The sequence below is a fragment of the Atta colombica genome, unplaced genomic scaffold, assembly GCF_001594045.1.
Source record: "Atta colombica isolate Treedump-2 unplaced genomic scaffold, Acol1.0 scaffold166, whole genome shotgun sequence".
Taxonomy (NCBI): Eukaryota; Metazoa; Arthropoda; class Insecta; order Hymenoptera; family Formicidae; genus Atta; species Atta colombica.
The window spans coordinates 133582-156497 of NW_017259257.1; the positions used below are offsets into that span (position 1 = coordinate 133582).

At 38.4% G+C, this 22916-nt stretch overlaps 2 protein-coding genes across 3 annotated transcripts in view; one reads left to right on the plus strand and one right to left on the minus strand.

Annotated features, from left to right (window-relative positions):
- Nucleotides 1-16727, plus strand: part of LOC108686181 (reversion-inducing cysteine-rich protein with Kazal motifs) — a 19281-nt gene extending 2554 nt beyond the window's left edge. For both annotated transcript variants that reach the window (XM_018191324.1, XM_018191325.1), the window contains 7 exons: nt 9543-9595; nt 12618-12701; nt 13025-13061; nt 13129-13476; nt 14277-14709; nt 14886-16260; nt 16331-16727. In XM_018191324.1, the coding sequence (XP_018046813.1) occupies nt 9543-9595; nt 12618-12701; nt 13025-13061; nt 13129-13476; nt 14277-14709; nt 14886-16260; nt 16331-16714 (2714 nt within the window). In that variant the 3' untranslated portion in view covers nt 16715-16727. The remainder of the gene's footprint in view (nt 1-9542; nt 9596-12617; nt 12702-13024; nt 13062-13128; nt 13477-14276; nt 14710-14885; nt 16261-16330) is intronic.
- A 1091-nt stretch (nt 16728-17818) lies between these two features.
- On the minus strand, nt 17819-22118 carry LOC108686217 (probable ATP-dependent RNA helicase DDX46). Its single transcript, XM_018191380.1, has 8 exons — nt 21930-22118; nt 21623-21835; nt 21328-21475; nt 20714-21022; nt 20330-20654; nt 19074-20196; nt 18468-18999; nt 17819-18390 (listed from the first exon to the last, which is right to left on the minus strand). Exons 1-8 carry the CDS (start codon nt 21947-21949, stop codon nt 17968-17970), a joined length of 3093 nt encoding a protein of 1030 aa, XP_018046869.1. The 5' UTR covers nt 21950-22118; the 3' UTR covers nt 17819-17967.
- Between the last annotated feature and the right edge of the window lie 798 nt (nt 22119-22916).

The window sequence follows — 22916 nt, forward strand, 5'->3', positions numbered from 1 at the left end:
TTAAGAATAAATTATAAAATAAAAAAATAATAGGGAACTGAAATAAGGTAAAAATAACAGCTAAATTTGTTATAGTTACTATAAAAATGTAAAACGACATTACCGTACCGTTATAGACAGAAAAAAGTAACGATCGTTACTGAAAAAAGTAACGAAAACGGCGTTAACGCGTTATTTTCCAACCCTGCTTATTTGTATGCAAGAAGTATATTGTGGAGTTCCTGCGATATAGTGATTTAAAAGGAGCGATCTCAAAACTCGGAATACTTAAAATTAAAAAAGAAAAATACTCTTACTTGCCGCACAGTCAACCTATGTCGCAATTATTGCCGGCAAATATATGCAAGTTAGCGCGAGATAACATGAACGTTAACTATACGCGCGTTTTTTTGTCCTCGATAATCGTAAATCGAGTGCAATCGCGGGTCGCACATTCTCCGTTGGGAGTTCATTTTATCGAGATGAAGTGCCCCGTTTTCTACACAACGATGTAATTTCTCTTTCTCTCTCTCTCTCTTTCTCTCTCTCTCTTTCTCTCTCTCTCTCTCTCTCTCTCTCTCTCTTCCTTTCTTTCTTTCATTGCTACATCTTTCTGGTCCCTTTAATCTTTCCTGAAATTTACACGGTGCACGTGAACAAGGTGTCGCTAACGGTCCTCGATTTCTCTACCTTCGGCTCGACTCGGATATGCGTATTTGCGCATACATACAATAAGAGAAAAGAGAAAAACATACGCATAAGCGGAGGCATTGGCAGCATAAATATATCCACACACGAGAGCCGAAGGTGATAACGCGCCGCGATTCTCTCACTCGCTGCTCGTTCAATGCACTTATCGATACACAACGCGATTCATAGGAGAATCTACGTGATACTAGTATCTAAGAAAAAGAAATCTACGTGTATGGAGGCTCTACAAAGTCAAAGATCCGCGTATCGAATATGTGAAATATAGAAACTAATTCTTTGTTCTATCTGCAGACTAGAATTATATTTTAATATTTTTCTTTATTTTAATTTCTAGCCTTGAATTTAATTTTAATTGGATTGTAATTTAAAACTGTGTGTGTATGTGCTCTATGAAAATATTATAGCATTATTATAAGATCGTTCTCATAAATCTCTCACAAAGGCGATAGATCTTCCATTCATCATTCACAGTTCTTCCATACACAGAATACGATACTGGATGTAAGCAGCGACGTAATAGACATCACTGATATGAGCGCGATTTACATAGAACGCGAATTGCATCCATGTGTCGCAAATGATTAACATGTTACGTGCTGGTTTTGACCGGCGTAGGAACGCAGAAGCAATTTATTTACGTGACTGGAAAACATACGTAATCCATTGGCACGCGCATATTACAAAATTTACCACTTGATTTATAGTTACACAGCATGCTCGTGAATAATTATGAAGTCCCCATGGCGTTACGTAATTATTTTATCTTAATGATACATGAATACGACACCTCCGTCGCATTGGAGGAAAAAAACTTGAATGTTGAGACTAGTAATTTGTAATCTACATTGTCAATAAAATTTCACTTATTTCTCTCTCTCTCTCTCTCTCTCTCCCTTACACGTATATACAAATGCTTGTATTTTTATTATGTAATAGATGCTTTCCATTTGGTGACATAAGTTGGCACAAATTCTATCTTTGTTATTTAATGCGTTCAGTAAAAAAGGCAGTTTTGCAACTATAATTGAAAAATTCTTCAATATAATTCTTTAATATAGATTCTACACTTAGATTTATGAGAAACTAATGGCAAGATCAATCATATTAAAGAATTATACACAGTTGTGTTACTTTTTTTGTTGAACACAGACAGTGAATGCCAAGATAGAATGTAATATTTATATCGACTTATGTCACCAAACAGAAAATATCCATTATATTCTTCGTTTTGTATTATATCTATATTTTGTATCATATAATATTTATACTTTTGTACATATTGAATACGGATCGCCATATAAATCTTTTTATTCTTCTTGCTGTTGTCATAGAACGATTAAATAGTAATTTCTCTCTCTTTCTCTCTCTCTCTCCTTTTGAGACATGATTCAGCAGTTGTCACATTATTATTTTTGCAAATGCAATTTTCGCGCATTTGCATAAATAATTGCACAGATTATTTGAAAACAACCCTCGTACGCAACTTTGTAGCGACTTAATCGCAACAGGAGATCGCGAAAAACGTTAAATTAGGAGCTGTTCGCGATCGTAATTATGTTTATTTTAGAAATTGATCGGCTACGGAAAGGCAGCCGGTGGTCGTTTTGCAAAAACTGCGTAAAGGCGGCGAGATAATTGGCAGTTTGTCGCACGTACGCACGTAATCCACACCTTTTAATGCCGGCGAGAGTGTCGATCATAATGATTCTCAGGTGTAAATTTGACGCCCGGTTCTAGACGCGTAAAATCGCCTGCCACTCGACAACTTTGAACGTGTAATTTCACGCGTGTGCCTCGCCGCAACTGGAAATTGGAGCAGCGACTTACGCAAGCTGTAATATACATAATGTATACGAGTACACGCACCCACGGTCACACTCTCTCGATCGCCGATTCGAGATCGATATTCTTAATTAACCATTAAACATCCGCTCATCTCACCGCCTCCGATACGCCTTCGTGGACCGTCAATGCATTATTATGCGTCAGCTTATACATTTTCCAAGTAATTCTAATACTAGTGGGTCTGAGAGAGTTCCGCGACTAATGGATCTCAATGAGTTATTATACTTTCAAAAGCTGTGCGAGAACTTGCGTTTTAGAAATTACGTATTAATTTGCTGAAACTAGTACATAATTATCAATATTAATTGCACGTTATTTGCGCACGAAACGAAATTACTGTTATTTCATTGCGAATAATTATAGAAATTTCTGTCTCGTAACTGTATATCGAACAATTTGAAAATTTATTATACTGGTTTCAATTTTTTATTTTAATCCCACTGCTTGTCTTTGTAGTTTTGTAAATTTCATGATTTAAGTATATCGTCACCCACGTGCGTTGCAATAATTTAGTCGATCGAATCTTTTAAATTTCTTGCAAGAGAGAAAGAGTTTTTCTCTCGTTTCCTTTTCTTCGATTGTTTTCTTTTATGAACGATTTCTTTCGACGATTTCAACAATAAAAACGCAGTCAAAAACGTCAATATGCATCACGATGTCTCACGTAATAGAAAATAATAAATGGCAATGATGAGCTATATAATAATGAATAATGATTATCCGGAAAATGTTGATATAAATATAGAGATAAAATCGAACAAGGAAGAAGGCGTACCAATTGACGCATGCCGGTATGACGAATGCGAGGAATCGTAAGAAAAAAAAATAGATTGATTACGATTACAATGAACAAACATAAAACGATATTATTCACTATTATGTAAATGAAGTGCAACGAAGATGAAGCTCAAAGTTACATTCGTGATAATTGTACTAATATAATAAAACATCATACACATCCATTTTTGTACAGTAAAGTTTTATATCAATCAATATTTTCAATCTTGGAACAAGTACAGGATATTTTCCAGCAAGAGACACAAATAATACAGTGTAACACAGTGAATTATAGTATCTTTGTTGTTTGCCAATGTTAAACAAAGATGAAATGATCGCTATGGTACACTGTGCCTTAAGCTGGAAAGCACCAACGATTTGGCGATACTCCATATAGCACAGAGACTTCCAAAGAACTTTTTAAAACTTTTAGAGTGAATTATCGTCACTTCGAAGAGTGAAATCACACCCTTGAAAATTGGACTACTCTTTTTTAAGATTAGCTTAATTTTCACTGTTTAGAATGAGATTCCACTCCAAAGAATATAACAGTGTTCAAAAGTTGCTTCTACATTCTAAGGACGCGCGTTCCCAGGATCTCTCTGATAAAATATGCAGCGTGTAACATTAAAAAGTCAATTAATTGGAAGAACGATAAGAAGGATCGTGGTGATTGCTATATCAATTTCAAAAGACAGATCGCACGCTCTCGCTACAATATGAGAGACGTAGACATAATTAGGGAGATACTGGGGGGTTTTTTGTGGATCCTACGACACCCGGTGGTGTTCCTCGAGGGACCGGTTGTCGCGAATTTCTTGTCAAGGAGACAAAAAAAAAGAAGGAAGCAGATCTCAAGAGACAGAGAGAGAGGGAGGGGAGGGAGAGAGGGGAGAGGGGGGGAGAGGGAGAGGGAGAGAAGGATTGTGAGAAGCATTCGAAAGACTCTTCACCATGAAGATTACTTATATGTACTCCTCCGTCGATATATATGTACCCGTTATATGGTGTATACTGTATGAGAGGAGAGATAAATAAACACATAAAACCCCTGTGACAGCTTCACGCTGGATAAAAACATGTCGAGAGACACGTATCACGATTCCCTCCTTTTTATCTCTCCGCTGCCGCCAATCCCTTGTCGATTTCCTCCTTCCCTTTCTCTCTTCTTCGCACCATAAAATGCACCGTGCTTGCTCGAGCGCGAGTTTGATGACTGTATTAATTATGTATAATACAATTTCTTGGTGCGCACATCGCATGGTTTGCCTGCCGCCGCAGCATCTAATTATGCCCTCGCGAGGATTATCGCGCCTATATTTGCAAATAATGATGTTATTGCGCGTTCGTAATCGTCGATAATGGCTGACAGATTGCGAAAGGTAGGATTTGCGATGAAGAATTGATTATGGTACGATTAATGAGTGTCAGCCAGATCGGCGATAGGCGGAACGTCTTTTATTCGAAGAGCATTTATTTTCAAATTCCCAATCCCCTCCCCTATTTGGTCTCTGTATTCATTTGCAAAGATCATAAGCATTTCATTCCGTTCAATCTCTTCTGATTTGTCTTAATTCTATTTTCCTATCCATAAAGAAAGATTTTTTTTTCTATTAAATCAGTATCTTTTCAGACTGTAACTTGAATACACAATAAATAGGAAATAAAGGCTTTAAATGATCTCAAGCTAGATAATCTTTTATAGTATTCAGATAATTTGATATGAATTTATATACTCGTATTCAAATTACGCGCCAAATTTTCAGTCTCGAAACGTAATTCTAACAGAATTAGAATAGTAATATCACAAGTTAAATTAACAAGCAATTTTTTTTCTATTTGATATCCTTGTTTGCAGAGAAAATAGGCATTCGTAGTGCACTGAGAAATAAACTTTTATCGACGCATTGCAATTCGCAAAGAGCTTTTTCTGAGCTCTCTGGAGTCACCGTATTTATATATAAGTCATATCCGCTGATAAGAATATGGGAGAATCGCGCGGAGCTTTTTTTTTACGAGAGGCAGTAACGCCGATGATGTCGCAGCCGAAAGACGCAGCTGCGAATGTAGTTATGCGGTCGTGTATGTAACGGCGAATCGCTGGTCGTGTATATTGTATACATACGGAGTCGGACAGCTTGCGCTGAGGGAACGAATGTTGCACGACACATTCCCGCCGATCGACGTCACCTCGGGTCGCTCGTTTAAATTCGTTGAGGAAACGCGCTCGCCTCGTTCCGAGAAAGATTCGCGGCGAAACGGAGAAACGTCGATTCGCTGTAAATTACGCGCGTGAAGACTGGCGAAGACACGCTTATTGTCTCGGCACGCGTGGACAGACATACCGATCGTCCAAGTAAACAGGATACCATCGGATACGCGGAACACACAACATTGATACGTAAATGATTTATTGCAGATACCGCGATGCATTATTGATATCAACAACTTGATTCTGACTTAATCAAGCGAGCGATCAAGGTGGTCCGTGTTTGGTGATTTTTATTACTTTCCAAGATGATATAAGACTGAAAGACAAAATATCTTGATACAAAAAAAACAAGCTATTATTAGGATTTATCGAATAAATAATTTTCGTGTGTTATGTAAAATTTTTTTATGTCATGATATATTTTGTTCCCAAAAAAATTATTTATTCGGTGGGTCTTGATAGCTTATTTTTTAGTATTTTTTTCTCTCAATATACGAATAACAAGTATTTCTAGTGCTTTTGATGCTTCCAAGAATACTTTCTATACAGAAACTATGTTTCGCGGATTACCTCCGTGTTCAGATCCATTATTAGAACGCCAATATTTCGTGAATATTGCAATTCACTTCATCGGGCGAGGAGCAATCTGATACTCCTTGATCCCTGATGATTAGAGATGCAACATTCATGAAACATTGGCTTTCTAATAATGGATTTGAATACGGAGATAAAATTCGCGAAACGCGTAGCTTAAGTTTTTCACACAACAATGTTTTTCTTATATTCCCGTTAGTTATCAACAACATTTTTTTTAGTTTCCCGTTAGAGACTGGCTTAGGAGTTTTTCTATGCAAAAATCACATACATCGCGTATATAAATTTAGACGCGCCGTTTGCGGATTATGGCGCACAGACGGATTTACTGCAGATGAAATCTGTCATTATCAACACGACGAGTGTGCATTAGGCGCGTTCGACGTGGCGACGTTTGAAAAACAAAGAGGAGAAAAGCAAGAAACAAAGCCGCAAGAGAAAACGTTGAATTAAATTTACAACACGTCCTCGAGGCACGGCATTATGATCGCGCAACGTGTAATCCAACATGCAACGAGATTCGCGAGTATTATTATATTTGTCGTGGCTGCGTTTCCTATTTTGTTATGCTAATGTTAGAGATGACGAACTGCAGCAGACCGAGCTGCCTCGTTTCATCGAGCGCATTAATGGCGTTTAAAATGCCACTGGACTCGCTCCGCAGAATCTTGTATTAGTCAAATTAAACAGTCCACTTTATTAGGCGTTTTTTGTCACTTCTCGGCATATTATCGTTGTCGTCGATTCCTCTCGTAACAGTCTATTATTATTATTATTATTACTATTATTATTATTATTATTATTATTATTATTATTACTACATTATCGTCAATTATATAATTTGTTAATTATAGGGTCACAGGGGAAGTTGCTGAAATTAAGCGTTTTACTGTAAACGCACATAAAAAATGGAAAAAAAAATATTTTTCAACAATTACAGAACAATTTTGTTTACATATAAAGCAAAGACAGTCAGATTTGTATCATTTGATAAACGTTTATAAAAATGCATTTAAAAATGAGAACTGATATTTAATTTCAACATCTTCCTTTGTATTTAATATAATTACACCTCTAGCGTTTTTTATCTTCTCAAAATTGAGAATGTCTTCTCTCTACGCTCAATTTCTTCCTCTCGATAAATTTTAATGAAATGTTTTTGGAAAGTAAAAAATAAATATTGCGTTCACAAGTCGTACGATTTGGATTGCATTTGTTGATCTGATGTTTCCCATCAAAGTCAAGAACATTTCAGCTTCTCGGGTAGCGCAACGGGTGGGATAAAGTGAAGGGGGCTCCGCAGTTTAGATCGGTGTAAACGCCGGATGGCCGCGAACGACGCCAGCTATTTTTGTGTCGTCCGCAACAGGAGCCACAAAACGGCGCGTTTAAAGGCGCGACGCACTTGTCGCGGCGAAATTTCACGTGGAAACGTCAAGGCTCTTTGTGGCGAGGATTCGATTAAAGGCGCGTCTTAAACGACCCGCGTGAGTTTTTACGACGACGAGATGATTGTAAACGCACTTGCATGCGTAATAAGTAAGAAAACAAAAAAAAAAGAAAGAAAAGAAAAAGAACGAAATAAAACTCTCAAGTGCGGTCGAAGTCACGACGATAAACGTGAACGATGGCAGGTTTCCACGCTTTATAATAGTAACCGTGTTGAGAGAGCAGAAAATATTCAACCTCCAACAAATCATCCGGCTGATATTTTAGGACCAGACGTGAATAACTCGGTGACAAACGGATAAGTGCCAGGTGTCGATGACCGAAACCGATCTAGCTAAACATTCTGTAATTTATTCTGTAATAGGAGAACGTTCCATGAGACTCGAGCACCCTCCTGTTTGCTCAGGAATGCAAACGATCCCGAACGCGACTGATATTTCCCATTCCCGACAATACGGCCGTAATTATAATTCTTTGTAAGTGCTATGAAATTCAAACGATCTTGTTTTATAATTTTACGAAGGAATACTTCGAATAATATAATATTTATAGTAAATTTTATACTATGAATACACAAAGTATCTTCAGAAAGACTACGATTGTAAGAAATGAACTCTGCAATATGTACGGCCGTATGTATAATCGGAATCGAAACGATTCTTCGAAATGAAGCAAGAAAAGGGAGGGAGCTACAATTTGCTGTTAATTGGTATCTATTAGCTTCATTGTAACGCAGTGCATACGTGTGTTGGCACGGTCGGCGGCTCTTACGATTTCAGTCGCCATTCAAAAGACCCCCTTTCACACGAGTCACTTTGATCGAACCCGCATGTTAACCCGGTAAAATCGTAAAGATCTTTCACGTCAAAACGTGACACGTTGGGAGGAGTCGTTGACAAGCATTCACGTCAGAAATATAAAAACAGGAATAAACGGGGTACGTATAATTATGTCACAATTGAAGCGTTGTAAAGGGTAACAAACTGCCCACTGGCGATGAGCTTAAAACTCGAAAACAAATTCTTTTGAAAACGTACGAGCTCAAAGTTTGTCGTTAAATACGAAGGAAGGCTCTCGAACGAAGACCAGGATATCTTATTCGATGTTCGATCTAAATGACGTACCGGACAATTCCCCTCCAGTCATTTAATAATTGAAGACGTTGGGAAGAAAGGGGACACACGGAATGTTTCTCGACTGCACGCCATTGCAGTCGCTAGATGGAACGGAAACTTTTAATATTTAAGACCACCGACGAGAAACGTCCATGTCTCAACTTCTATCCTACTTTATTTCGTTCTAAAAAATGTTACGTAAATACAGCCGTTCCATTGTTATAATAATTGACGTAGTAATGAATATGAAATTATCATTATTCAAAAGTAAAGAAAGGTGGTAAAAACAATCTTTTGTAATTTGATATAGACGAAAATAAAATAAGAAAGGAATCTTATTTTTGATCGAAACGGATGTCTTGATGTTATAATATTCATACATAAATTTTTTAGTTCTCTAAACTTTGCGCGCCAATTCGATTTGTTGAAACACAATCATAAACTGAAACTGGAAATAACTTCACAAATTGATTGTCAATTTAATAACGCTAATAAGTATTTTAAACTACAAAGAAATTTATTGCGACAAAAATTACCTCAATCAGGATGAAATTCTCCAATTCTGTTTTTGTGAATCAGAGTCTCCGAATATAAACTGTATGTGAGATCCCTCGGTGGGGGGGGGGGAGGGGTAGCAGAGTTTTGACACAAACGTACCCTCCTGTGGACCCCTGAAAATGGATCCTTTCTTTTTCTTTTTGCCTCTCTTATGTTGACGTAATGCAGAATACGCGTCTGTTTCGTGTCGGTGGAAAAGTGGAGGAAATATTCTCGAGTGTGACCGAAGTTTATCGGATTATTATAGTTTCCATCTGCTCTTTCGATGCACAAAGCTAATCCTTCCTTCGTTTCTGTTACAGAGATGTCCTGCTGCTTGCTGGCTGCTGGATCCTGTCGGAATGTGTGCTCCAAGGTACGCATTTTAAATAAGTGCATCATACTTTATTCTTTCGCTTCTTTAAAATTTTTTAAGAGAAACTTCTTTAAGAGAATCTCTTGAAATTCTCTCATTCAAGAATAAAAATAATAATTAAACTAAGTTTAGTAAATGTCAAACTTATTAATATAAACATAAATATTTGTATCTACAGATTATATAGAAAATATATTTATAAAGGTATATATAATTATAATTATATCCACATAAAAGCTGTTATTTTACATTGATAGTGAATGGCCGGGAACAAAACACTGAGCGATACGCGAAATCCAAAATTGTAAATCAAAAACCAATATCCGAAACTGTATAAAGATTGATACATCTTTTCCATCGCGATAAGAAATTAACCGTGACCTTCCGCCGCGGAATATAATCTATTAATTATACAGCGCGGAAGGAGGAACCTCGTGGGAATTTCAAAAAGACAATCTCGACAGCGTAATCCGAATGCGATATCACACGGTTGATAAATATCCATGGGCCGAACCTGGAACGATAAAGGACACGAAATATGTCGTGTCCACGGATATATTAGGATCCGGGAAATAAAAAGGGAATGTTAAGGAGAGAGAAAGAAGGAGAGTGAAATGGATAGGTGGGAAAAAAGATGAGAAGAAGATACTCGTTGCTTCCTTCGATGAGGGTTTCTCGACGTGGGGTGCTTCCAGGCTGTAGCTTCTTTAGAGGTGACTGCGGGGGCCTCCTCTTCGAAGATAATATCGGAGACACCGAGGGCCCGCTGCGAGATTTACGCGGGACTCCTCCGGGGCGCCCCGCGGGCTCATTCATACGCAAATATTACGAATTGACGCGTTGAACATGCTGGACGTACCACGCGTTATCAATGATATCGTGTCTCCACGCAGTTTATTCGGGCTGGAGGGGATACGCGGGAGGGACGTACTTTGGGTAACCTTTTGTTGATTTCTGATTACGGAATGGCGAAGAGGATATTGTCTGTAAAGAATATTTTATTGCTGCGGCAATCGCGAGTTTATTCGCGATATCAATGTACTTAAAATCTTGAATTCGAAATAAGAAAGAAAATCAATTAAAGTAAAAATATATATTATATATAAATATGTAAAAAAAGTTACAAAAAATTTTATGGCATGATTTTTTTTTGTTTTCCATCTTAACGTTATTGCTCAATTGAAATGTGAGACACGACATAATGTGAGGTGCAGAAAAATTTTGAGAAAGCTGTCTCTCCGGATCTTCTCCCTTGACTACTGATGAGCGCTTCCTTCTTGGTCATTTAGCAGCAAAATAACCGGAAATCATGACGAAAGCTCCGAGATATATGACATGTTATTCTTTAGGTGGACAGGAAAGATGTTTCTTCGACAATGTGTGGGTCTTTTTTTCTTTTTATTCAGATCAGCAGTATTTTCGTTATTTCTTCTGTTTCACATTAAAAAATATATTTTTGACAAATGAGTTTTTTCTATAAAATTATGTTATATATTTTTATAGCTAACAAAAATTATATTATATTATTATATATTATATATAAAATTATATTATATCATAAAAATAATTAAAAAAGCATTATCGATGTTATTTTTAAATTTTACAAAAGTTGAGTGCATCGACAGATCGTATTAGAGAGAATTGCAGATAATTTAATTAGTCAATCGACACTTCATAGCCGTTTGTGGCATTCGGGATTTTAGCAAATGAGAGCAAGAAGTAAATTATAAAAGCTGTGGCTCTATTTTCGGTATCTTTTGATCTCGGCTTTCGCTCGGAGGCCATCGTGGTGATGTATTTGGTCCGAGATATATGAGCTTCAAAGTAACGTTTATTTCAGATTTTTGCGAACGATAGTATTTTCTACGTCAATTTAATCGCGATATCACAAACAGAGAAATGGTAAAATTATTTTTCGTCTCGCATTATCTTAATTATCATTCATCATATTCAGTTCGTATAGAATTATGAAGATGTTCGTATTTAACAGAAATTTGTCATCATCAACATACTTTTCGACGTTAAAATCGCCGCGAAAAATTTGCCAGTGGAAAATGCATCTCTTTCAGCGTGACGATGTGACCCAGCTGCGCATACCTCCCAGAATATACCGCGACGGAAATACGTACATACGCCGTTTTCTCAACTCCACATCACTTTCACCTCTAACATTTATAACAACCGAACTTGGTAAATATTCTGGAGATATTGCTAGATTATATTAAATTATAAAATAAATCTCTTCGCCCACACATGATGAAGAAGTTAATAAAAACACAATCAGAAATACCTACATCGAATATTTAATGTAATGCGTTATTTTAACAATATAATGTGATTTGTCGTCTTGGTAAAAACTGCATATATTAATTTAAAAAAATGCTATTCGCAAAGAAATATATAAACAAGATCGATGATTTACGTTCGGTGTTCGAGTGTAACCTTTGACTGGGCCTATCTTGACCAGAGCCCGGCGGGACCCACCGCATATTGACGGATGGTCGTAACTCTTGACCGTGATGGACATACCGAGTGGATCCGGTGTGTCCTCGTGGAAGACGCCGATTGAATCCGGGATGAGGATGAAACGCGCGAGCGATATCTCGGTCCCGAGGACGATTGTCATTCAGTGACGGGCAACAGGAAATCGCGGGGCCCATGTGTGTTGCATTCGTGTCCTTGATTCTTAATGACCGCTAATGCGCCGCACCGCATTTCGAATTTGGGAAGTCCTCGACATTCGATTCGAGTCAGTCGAGACAGACATTAAAGAAGTTAACGCTTAATCCAACTCGTCGTAATAATTTACACATTTATGCAAAGAGTTTCTTCTATACGACTACTTTTATTATCATTTATATTCTTCTTTTCAATTGGACCGCCAATCCGCGACGTTCTGACACACGTTTTTATTCACGTTATATAATTTTTCTTTGCAATTTTATCGCAATTACTTTTATTTTTTTGTCAAGATAATAATTATGATTTGGATTAGAGATAATTTGTTCGCAATTTTATATAGATATCCTTGGTAGTATTGGGTGCCGAAATTGAAGCGAGGGAAAATGCCACTCAACGTCTGCTAGAGTTTTGTTCCATGGAACTGGTGAGTTGCCACACGATTTTTATTTCTAAGACTCGATCCCACGCAATCGACACTCATTTGTTCTCTTCATTCAGTTCAAATCTGGATCGGAAGCTTCTCAACAATGGGCACCTTAAACGATTCGGGATGTTTGTAATGCGATCCAAATTTTTTCATTTCGCGGTGACGATTTTATGAAAGATGATCTCGGACTCGCGGTTGCGCGATCGGTCGATTGTGCTACTTCACTTTCTTCACCATTCTTCACTTTCTTTCCTTTCTTTCTTTTTCTTCTATTTTTTGCAACTACAATGTCTTTCCTTATTCAACTCTTTTTTTTTCAGTTGGATTTTTGGTCTTGCGTGAACACGACATTAAATGGTAAGCGAGGTAGTCAAGTGTGCATCAAATATTGCGGCAAAATATCAAATTATTTGAATTCTTATAGAGCTCAAAAGGAATGAAGATTGGACGGGTCGAGGATGTTGTCGTCTTGCTCAAAATCCAACATGTCGCATGACCTGCGCTCTGTCTGGTTCTACAAACGATCTGAACGAATCTTGTCGACCGAGCGACGAACCCGAATTTTTCTTCTGTTTGGAAAAGCGCGAGGAGGCCGAACGATGCTGCAGTAATGTTTCGAATGACACGTGCAGGGCTATTTGCAAAGATATTTTTTACAAGCCCGGCAAACAATCTAACTTGAAGTTGTACAGCAGCAAGGGTTGCTTCCATCAAATTCCTAAATGCCTGAAAAGTATAGCCGAGGTGAAACACGCCGAGGATCCAAAGCAGCGTTAGTTATCATTTCATAAAAAACCGTGATACGATCTATGTGGAGTAGACGCAAATAATTATTAAATTATTGATTATCAAATAATTATCGAATCAATTTTATAATAATATTCAAATATTAGAATTACGTTTTTTTTTTAATATTTAATTTAATTTTTAATTCAATTTAATTAGCGTTTTAATTTAATAATTACAGTTTTTATTACACACTCGTATAAATTACTAAGCAATAACAAATTAAAATACAAGGTCTATTATATTAAAACTTATATTAAACTTTATTTAACTCTCCTCAGCCGTGTATAAATTCAATTAACTTTCTATATTTTAATAAAATATCACAATAATTATGAGAACTTTATCTCATTTCTGTTCCAACCTTTCATTTTATTGTAAAAATATACCATAATGCTCCTTAATTAACAGTCATGAAGTCGAAGTATGTCAATAAAGTCCAGTTTTTTGAAAACCAATTCTTCGACGATTACTAGCGAGAAACTACTGGTAGCGTCATTTAATTAAAATCATCAATGTTCCAGAATCAAAAGCAATATAGGTGTAGATGTACATGGTGTTCATGGATTAACAGTCAAAAGACTATGTTATGTCTACATTGCTTTTGACCTTGTATTTTAATTTGTTTTAATATAAATAGCGTTACAATGTATAATCTCTTAATTATTATAAAAATAATGTTTTCCTTTAGCAAGAAGATTTATCTATTAACTTTAATTAATCATTGACTGATATCACCGATTATTGAGGCATCTACGTAAAAATTAGTTGATTTTATTTCTATAGATTTGCACTGTTGCGATGAAGCTACGACTGCGACGTGCCTGGACACGTGTCGCAGTATTCTCCACACTGCGACGACCGACCAGGAGATCATGGATGCTCTGGCGGAGAAGTGCAGTCCCGTGTTACCTCAGTCGCCGATGTGGAGCTGCTTATTAAAATCGGGTTCAACGAAACCGACGCGATTACCCTTGAACGCTGGCAAATTGGCGTGTTGCACGAAAGCGACAAGGCCTTTCTGCCAGAATTTATGTTGGCGAGCCTTTCAGGCAGACTGGGAGACCGCTTGGGTACAACTAGATGCACAGTGTCTCTCGTCCAATTCAGAAGGTGAACTGAGGAGGTGTCTGGAAGATGCAGACGATTCTTGCGAGATAGGCTGTTCCGGGTTGTCTTACTGTGCGCGATTTAATGATAGACCTACGACTTTGTTTAGGTACGAACCGTGAGTGGATTAAGATCTAGTCATATCAATAGCCTGAAATTAATTCAATTAATTAGCGATTAAAAAGTCAAATATTAAGATTAACTTCGAGTGATGCTGATAAAATTTAAAGTCTTTTAAAAAAACTGAGCTCATAATCGAATTTATAAATCTTAATTTCTTGCTAGAACTTGCACGACTGCGGCTGACGAAGCAGCTAAATGGGAGGCTGATCACTGGTCCAGAGGAAGCATTATTCGTGGACTAGGTGTGCCCGTACGCGTCGCCGCTTCCTGTCCAGCGGAGACTCTTCGTGCGGCGGCTTGTCTTTTGCAGCTGCGACCTTGCGAAACCAGAATCCACGAGACGCGACTTTGTCGCGAGGATTGTTTAGAACTGATGGCGAGCTGTGTGGACTGGAGTTCAGTCACCGGATCCCACACAGCGGCTACTTTGTGCGCCAAATTATCACCGGGTAGACCGGATGCTCCGTGCGTCTCGTTAGGGCCATTCTTGGATAATTCACAGAATGACGAAGCTGTGATTCATCCTGATGAAGACATCACGACGCCTTGCAAACGGAATCCTTGTCCACAGGGACAGCTCTGTGTGGTTCAACCGAACGGCGCCAACATTTATCGTTGCATGCCGGCTTGTTCTCTCGGCGAAATGTCGAAGCAATTGGTGCCGATCGGATCTTGGATTCAGATTCCGCGGTTTGATCAACAGGGTTGTCTGAAGATCTGCCAGTGTACGACGCGCGGCCTGGAGAAGTGCCGCACGCTCAATTGCTTCAACTTCAAGTCCTGCTGGGTGCATGATCGATTTATTCAACACAAAGGCCATTTCTACCTCGATTGTAATCCCTGCCATTGTTTCGAAGGCGAGTTTACGTGCTCCAAGAGGAGCTGCGGCGAGCTGCGAATGTTATCCTTGCCCTGCGATTGTCCAGCTCATTATGTCCCAGTTTGTGGCAGGCTAGGTTTTACCTTCGCGTCCGCCTGTCTAGCGAAGTGCGCCGGGTTGTCGACCACTGAAATGGAGTTCGGTAGCTGTTCTAGTAGGCATCCCTGCGTGCATAATCCCTGCGACAGCTCAGAGAGATGTGTTCGTAGACCTAGAGTTTGCTTGACTGCTTTGCACAAGCCATGCCGGCAATACGAATGCGTGCCAATAGATTGCAATCCGCGTGATGAATCCAGTGGACCAGTCTGCGATCAAGAAAATCGCCAGTATCCTTCTGTGTGCACGATGATCCGAGCTGGAGCCACACTAGGTTATAGAGGACCTTGTCTGAAAGGATGTAGTCTTCGGGATTGGGTGTGTGGTATCAATGGCGAGACTTATGCTAACGAATGTGCAGCTTGGGCCGATAAGGTTGTCGTGGACTACGAAGGTCCTTGTGTCGCTGTCGGTCTCATAGGCGATGAAACGAAACCTCGCTGCGGTGATGCCATACAGTGTCCTCCTTTAAAGGAGCCGTATTGCGTTGGGGTCACTCCTCCCGGTGCTTGTTGTCCTGTTTGTGGAGGAGCGGCGAGATTGTTCTATTCGAAGAAACAGGTAGATACTCTCAAATGAGATGTCTTTCAGAATTTTGAATTATTTATAATCTAATATTTATTTATTATAGGTGGACAGGATCTACTATATGATGGATGAAGAAACTGATAAGGATTCCGTCACTCTAGAAGCTCTCTTGGTCGCTCTAGGTCGCCAACTACAAGTGGCGCAATGCGCTCTTCGTGGCATGATGACACCTGATCGCGATATCTTCATCGTCGTCCAGCCCATCACCAAGAAGCCATCGATGCTGCAATTGCGAGCTTGCGTGACGGAAACGGAGAAGCTCGTCACTAGGATTTCAGAGAGGAGTCCTTTAATCGCAGCGGAAGTACCTCTGGGTTCGCTGAGCAGAGCCGAAATAGCCCATAGTTATATTTCTAGTGCTATAAATATTCGTGCTTGGCTCGCGACAGTTGCCGTTACCATCTTCTTGCTAAACATTTTATCCTGATTTACAATCAAGCCAAAAGGAAAATAAGATACATCGCTCTTATTCTGTCAAATCCAAAAGTAAATAGTGTATAAAGTACATTTTAATTTTTAATGAATCGTGTAAGATATTCGAGATTTATTATCATTAAGGATAGTTGTCAGTTATGAGCGATTATTCTTATTTTCTTTATTCTTGTTGCTGAAAGTATTTCTTTACAGTTTACCTAATCGCGATGCATTCGCGGCGACGAATGTCTACAGCGTGTCTCGTGTCTGTGATTCTTCTAGTGCCTTCTAATAGCGTACAGCAGAATGTATTTTTAGTTATCAATTAATATTGCCAAAGAGGAAAGAGTATATATAATGAGAGTATATGTACAAAAATATACGATTTCCTGCGTCCGTTATTTCGTCGCAGATAATCGAGAACTGCTCATTATTATAAATTAAATAATTAAAAAGACGTAAACTTAAGTTAATATATCGGGTCGCATATTGACATTAGTATATCGTGTGTTCACTTATGTAATTTTTATACAAAAGCTCGAAAAAGTAATCATTCAAACAAATCTCATTCTTCCGAATTTTGTTATTAATCTTAGCTATTACTCTTTTTTTTCTACCCTTGATATACACAATGGGATTCCTGGGATTCCATTCATATTTGTTACCATAACTTCCGTAAAAATCGATATATTTCAATTAATTTTTTTTTTTTTCAATCAATTGATCAAGGAACAAATATATTTATACATAATGTGTAAAAATCAATAGAATTAAAGAGCTTCGAGATAGGTTTAAAGAAAAAAAAAGTTCAGAAACATGAAAAAATCTCTAGCAAATTAAGATAGAAAAAAATCAAGTAGGATTTTATTAAGAATGCTGAACGTTATCAACATAAGATTTTATTAAGAATTGTTATGAACGTATGACTGGCGCATGCTGCGTGCGATTTTACGTTGCTGAGCGTTCGTTCGAATTTTTATTTTGTATAGGTAAATTAATACAATAGAAGAAATATCATTAAAGGGATAATGTGGGTGCTCGCATTTTATTTATAAATATGCGAAAACTTGGATTGCCTGCAGTGGTTTGTGCCAATGATATAAATAAGGCTCTCTCACAGTCGTTAAGTATATCTTGTTATTGTAGTTTGTTAAAAACAAACACATTATTTGCATGTATAATAAATTTCTAAACTTTTATCATATACATTCGCATATGATAATCTTACGGTATACACTATATACTCGTTAAAATGATCCCAAAATTTTATAAAACTTTATAGCGACCTCGCGATGCAGTGTGAGCACCAGACGCTTGCAGTTTAATAAGTTCTTCCTTGATGAGTCGAGACACTTCCGCCTTGGCCTTGCTGACTGCCAACTCACTCGTTGATTCTATTGCCAGGTATAACTTCCTCTCTCCCTCTGGTGGCGTTTTTCCAGGTGCGATGTACGTTCCTCTCACTGTCAGACCTGCCTCAGAATATTCCGAGATTTGAGCAAGAGCCTCCTTGCTTGTGACTCGCCATCTCGCTTGTTGCGGGAAGTCGTTGATCTCGAGTTCCTCTTCATACTTGCGGAATGTTTGCTCACCCGTTTCCACATCACTTTCTACGAGATCTTCTTCGCGTGGCTGATAATTCAATTTAGTATTCAGTTTCGCTGCTAGTTGTTCCGCGACTGTCTTTGCCTGTATAAAAGAAAAAAAAGTTATTTACAATCGTAAAATTATTGCAGTAACATTTGAAACAAAAACTAGGATTTTACCGTGATAAGATTGGTAGGTCCTGCACCCTTTAATATGGCTTCCGCTGCTTGTTGAGTAGCGCCTTTCGCTTCAGCGCCCAGATTCTTTGCAATGTTTATCTTCGACGCCAGTCTTCTGGCCAATTCGAGTTTATCAGTGGCACTAGGAATAGGTTGACCGGGCACTGTAACACTAGTCGCGGTCGGTTTCGCAATTTCACGAACAGTTCGCTTAGGCGCTAGCATGCTCTCGATCTGTTGGTCGATATCGTTTTCTATGTCCTCGTCGTCGGAATCTTGCAGTCCCAAAGCTGCTTTTTGGAATTTCTTCTTTTCATTCGCCAAAGCAGCCTCTGATTCGTCAAACTTAAATCCTTTGCCACTGAAACCACCTCCAGTATGAACCTTCTTTCCATCCGCGGCTTGGCGGGCTTTGTAACCTTCCCATAATTGGCGCAAGGGTTCTGGAACAGGTACGCCCGCTAACTCGTGCGCACGTAAAATATCACCAGCGTATCGTTCTTGCTCTGATGTAATAAAAGTATACGCGTATCTGAAGGGAAAACAAATCATAATAAATTTGAAATATTTTATATATTTGTGAAAATTCAAAAATTTATATCTTACCCTTTATTTCCAGCGCGGCCAGTTCTACCACATCTGTGTACATAATCCTCGTAGTGATTAGGACAATCATAATTGACAACTAATACCAAATGTTTGACATCCAAGCCTCTAGCGGCGACGGACGTGGCCACAAGCAATTTTGTTCGTCCCGCTTTGAAGTCCAATATGGTTGAATCTCTGTCGCATTGATCTATACCGCCGTGAAGAGACATGCAGGAATATGAAGCTTTCATAAGATCCTTGAGCAACGTGTCTGCATTCTCTTGTTTGTCTACAAATATAATGGTGGAACCTTTGTCTTGATAATGTCCAAGGATCTCAAGCAACTTATAAAATTTCTGATCTTCCTCGAGTACAACTACATGCTGCTCCACATCCTTGCAAACGACAGAACGTCCACCGACTTGTACTTCGACTGGTCTCGTAAGTATTCTTCTGGCTAGCGCCTCCATTTGTCGTGGGAACGTTGCACTAAACAGTACCGTTTGTCTATCCGGTCTTACATTCTCCATAATTCGCATCACTTGCGGTTCGAAACCCATATCAAACATTCTGTCGGCCTCATCAAGTACTACATATGTTACTCGACGTAAATTGGTCACTCGTCCGCTGTTAGCAGCAAGCATGTCAATCATCCTTCCTGGTGTGCACACAATGATTTCAGCTCCTCTCTTAAGTTCTGCTATTTGTTCAGAAATGCCGGTTCCACCATAGACACACACGTGCGAAAGACCCAGCGATTTCGTGAATTTCTTTGAATCCCTACCAATTTGCATACACAATTCTCTAGTTGGTGTCATAATCAACGCGATTGGTCCGTCACCATCAGCTAATGGTGGCTGATCGAGTATGTGACGAAACATAGGTAAAAGAAAAGCTAGCGTTTTTCCGCTACCGGTTTTCGCTATACCTATGAGATCGCGACCAGACATGATTGCCGGAATCGCCTGGCATTGAATAGGTGTCGGTTTCTCATAACCGAGTTTCTTTAGTACTTCTAATTCCTTCTTAGTTACGCCACATTGCGCCCAAGATTTGATAGGTTTTGGGCAACCTTTACCTTTTACGCGAATACCTTCTAATTCTTCTTTATACACTTCTACTTCTTCTGGTGTCATTCTTGCTGCAAATATGTAGTGAATGAGTAAATATATATCTATCTAAATATATATTGAATGAGTAAATATATATCTATCTAAATATATATAAAATTAATTTATTGATAGAAAACATAATTTAAAAATATATGGAAATACCTATCTCAGGCACTTCAACATAGAAAGACTTTCGGAAGGGTTGATACTCTGTTGTAGCATGATCAACTTTAGCTAATTCTCGCTTCTGTTTATTTGCTATACCGGCCGCAGTCTCGTGAAGATTCTCGCCCTCTTCTTCGCTAGAATACTCCAATCCATCTTGATTTTGTTCAATCAGTTCTCCTTTCTGTTTCTGCACTTTTTTCTTAGCTACTCCAGTTACAATGACCACCCCGCCACTCTGTGATGCAGAATTAGTGCCATTATTGGCATTTTTTGGAGCTTTACCATCAAATTTATTCACTTTTCTCACTTCTTCTTGGACCTATTAAATTAATTGGACATAAGTATATATCAAATCAAATTGATTATAGTAATACTTACCTCTGCCATAAAAGCATCAAGTGGATCAATCTCCTCCTCCTTATCTTTTACCTCTTCATTTACTTCTTCAATTTCTTCCTTTGCACCTTCTTCTTTTGCTTCCTTGTTATTCTGTACCACAGGAGTCTCTTCATCACTATCATCCTCAAGGGACCACTTTTTCATGGGTAGCTGAAGATTTGCCAAAATAGATGTCTTACCGTCTTTTTTGGTTGCTTCCAGTTCTTTCTTCTTCCTTTCTGCTCGCCATCTTTCTATCCTCTCTCTTCTCTTTTGCATTTCCAATTCCAACCTTTTTTGCTCTTCCTCCTGCAATATAAATTTTCATATATATTGTTTGTTTTTCATCATTTTAGTTAAGTTCACATCCTTGCTTTAAGAGGCTGTAAGCTGTAAGCTTGTAAGTGACAATAGATTAGCCACAAAATTATATCCTTGCTTTTAGACCGTAAAAATTGGATTTTGCTTAATTCGCTTAAGTCTAATGATTAAAGTCTAAAGACTGCACAAAAATAATTTAAAAGATAGAAATTGTTACTTAATCTTTTTTGATTTATGATTTAAGGCCTCTTAAAACAAGATTGTAGATCAAGTAATGATTTTTGAAGGCTCACCTTGTCTAATTTTGTGTGATCAAAAGGTAATTCCTCATTGTCCCCCTTCTCTTTATCCTTTCTATCACGGGAACGGGATCTGTTCGATCGTTCTTTGCCAGAGCGCGAAGATTTTGAGCCTGTAAGACGCTTTTCTTTACTGTCTCCACTAGTATACCGAGAACAATCAATGTCAATGAATTATTTTATTGTTACAACTATTACTGAAAACATCTACAAAAACATGAAGTGATCAGAGAGGAAAGTGAACACCATAAACAACTGTTTCAGATTGAAACTCTTTTCTTGAATATACCGTTTTCTCTCGCGATCTCTGTCCCTCTCGGAACGTTCCCTTCTGTCACTCCTCTCTCTGTCTCTATCCCGCGAACGACTTCTTCGCTCTCGATGTCGTCCCTTATCTCTCTCCCTCTCTCGGTCCCTGCTTCTAGATCGCCGTCGTTTCTTCTCGGGTTCGGCCGATCTCGATCGCGATCTCGACCTCGATCTCCGCCGGTGATGTCTGTCTCTATGTAACCGTTTATTTAATAATTAGATTGAGATAACGAGTTCAGAATGAAAGAGAAAGGTATATCACATAACCTCAATTTAATGAGACTTACTTGTCGCTACTTCGCACCATGGTCAATTATGAATCTATTACACTATTCTAATTATTATATAAATATTCAAAATGTTACTAAAACTCTATCGCGCACGCATTTATATCCTTATTACTATAATTACTAACAATTAACGATAATCTCCGCAATATTGGAGCCTCGAGTATCGTCCGTTTATTTTCACGATGTACGAACAATGCCCTCTGTCATCTTCCGAGCGCAACTAATCGCGAGAAGTCGTTTGGCGCTTCGAGCGTTTCGACTTTCGAGAATCGCAATTTCGCCTGCGATATTTTTCAAACCAGCGCTTCTGTTTTATTATTTACGCGCCGTGGTTCTCGGAAATCGGGATCGTGTGCGTCTCACTCCGTATATTTTCCGCGAGTGTTGCCGTTCGAATGTGAATTTCGTACGCAAAAAGTCGCGAGTGTCCTGTGGAAAGATCGTCGCGAATTGTAACGTGTTGAGTCGCACACGACTGTTATCGCGCGATGATCAACAGTGATTTCAGAATTGACGACGCGATCGAGTCGCCACGGTGCTCCATCGCGCGATCCATTTCTGCCCAGTTTGAATCCACGTATTTCAACTATCTCAAGTACGTTAAATAAAAGTAGCAAACGTGTGATTATCATCAGAAATATGGGTTTATTGCTATTCTGTATTTTGTTCTGTATTTCAGAATCGACGACCCGATCGAATCATTATGCTCCGTCAGTATGATCCATTTCTGTCTCGATCGAATCCGCGTATCTCAAGTGCGTTAAAATAAGAGTAGCAAACGTATGATCGTCATCAGGTATATTGCTATTCTGTATTTTGTTTTGTAATTTGTAATTACTGATTATATACTTGTGCTCCAATATATGCGTGTAGCAGTCTGTGTATCAATGTAACTTTCTCTTTAGAATAGAAATGTGAAAAGTGACAATTTTATGTATATATGTATGTATGTATATTTATGTATATATGTATATATATATATAT

Bases quoted from the DNA above. Each gene is read 5' to 3' on its own strand.
- LOC108686217 (XM_018191380.1), bottom strand. From the start codon at position 21,949: ATGGTGCGAAGTAGCGACAA. The intron at 21,836-21,929 runs GTAAGTCTCATT...ACGGTTACATAG, and splicing joins ATGGTGCGAAGTAGCGACAA to AGACAGACATCACCGGCGGA. The intron at 21,023-21,327 runs GTGAGCCTTCAA...TTTATATTGCAG, and splicing joins ATCACACAAAATTAGACAAG to GAGGAAGAGCAAAAAAGGTT.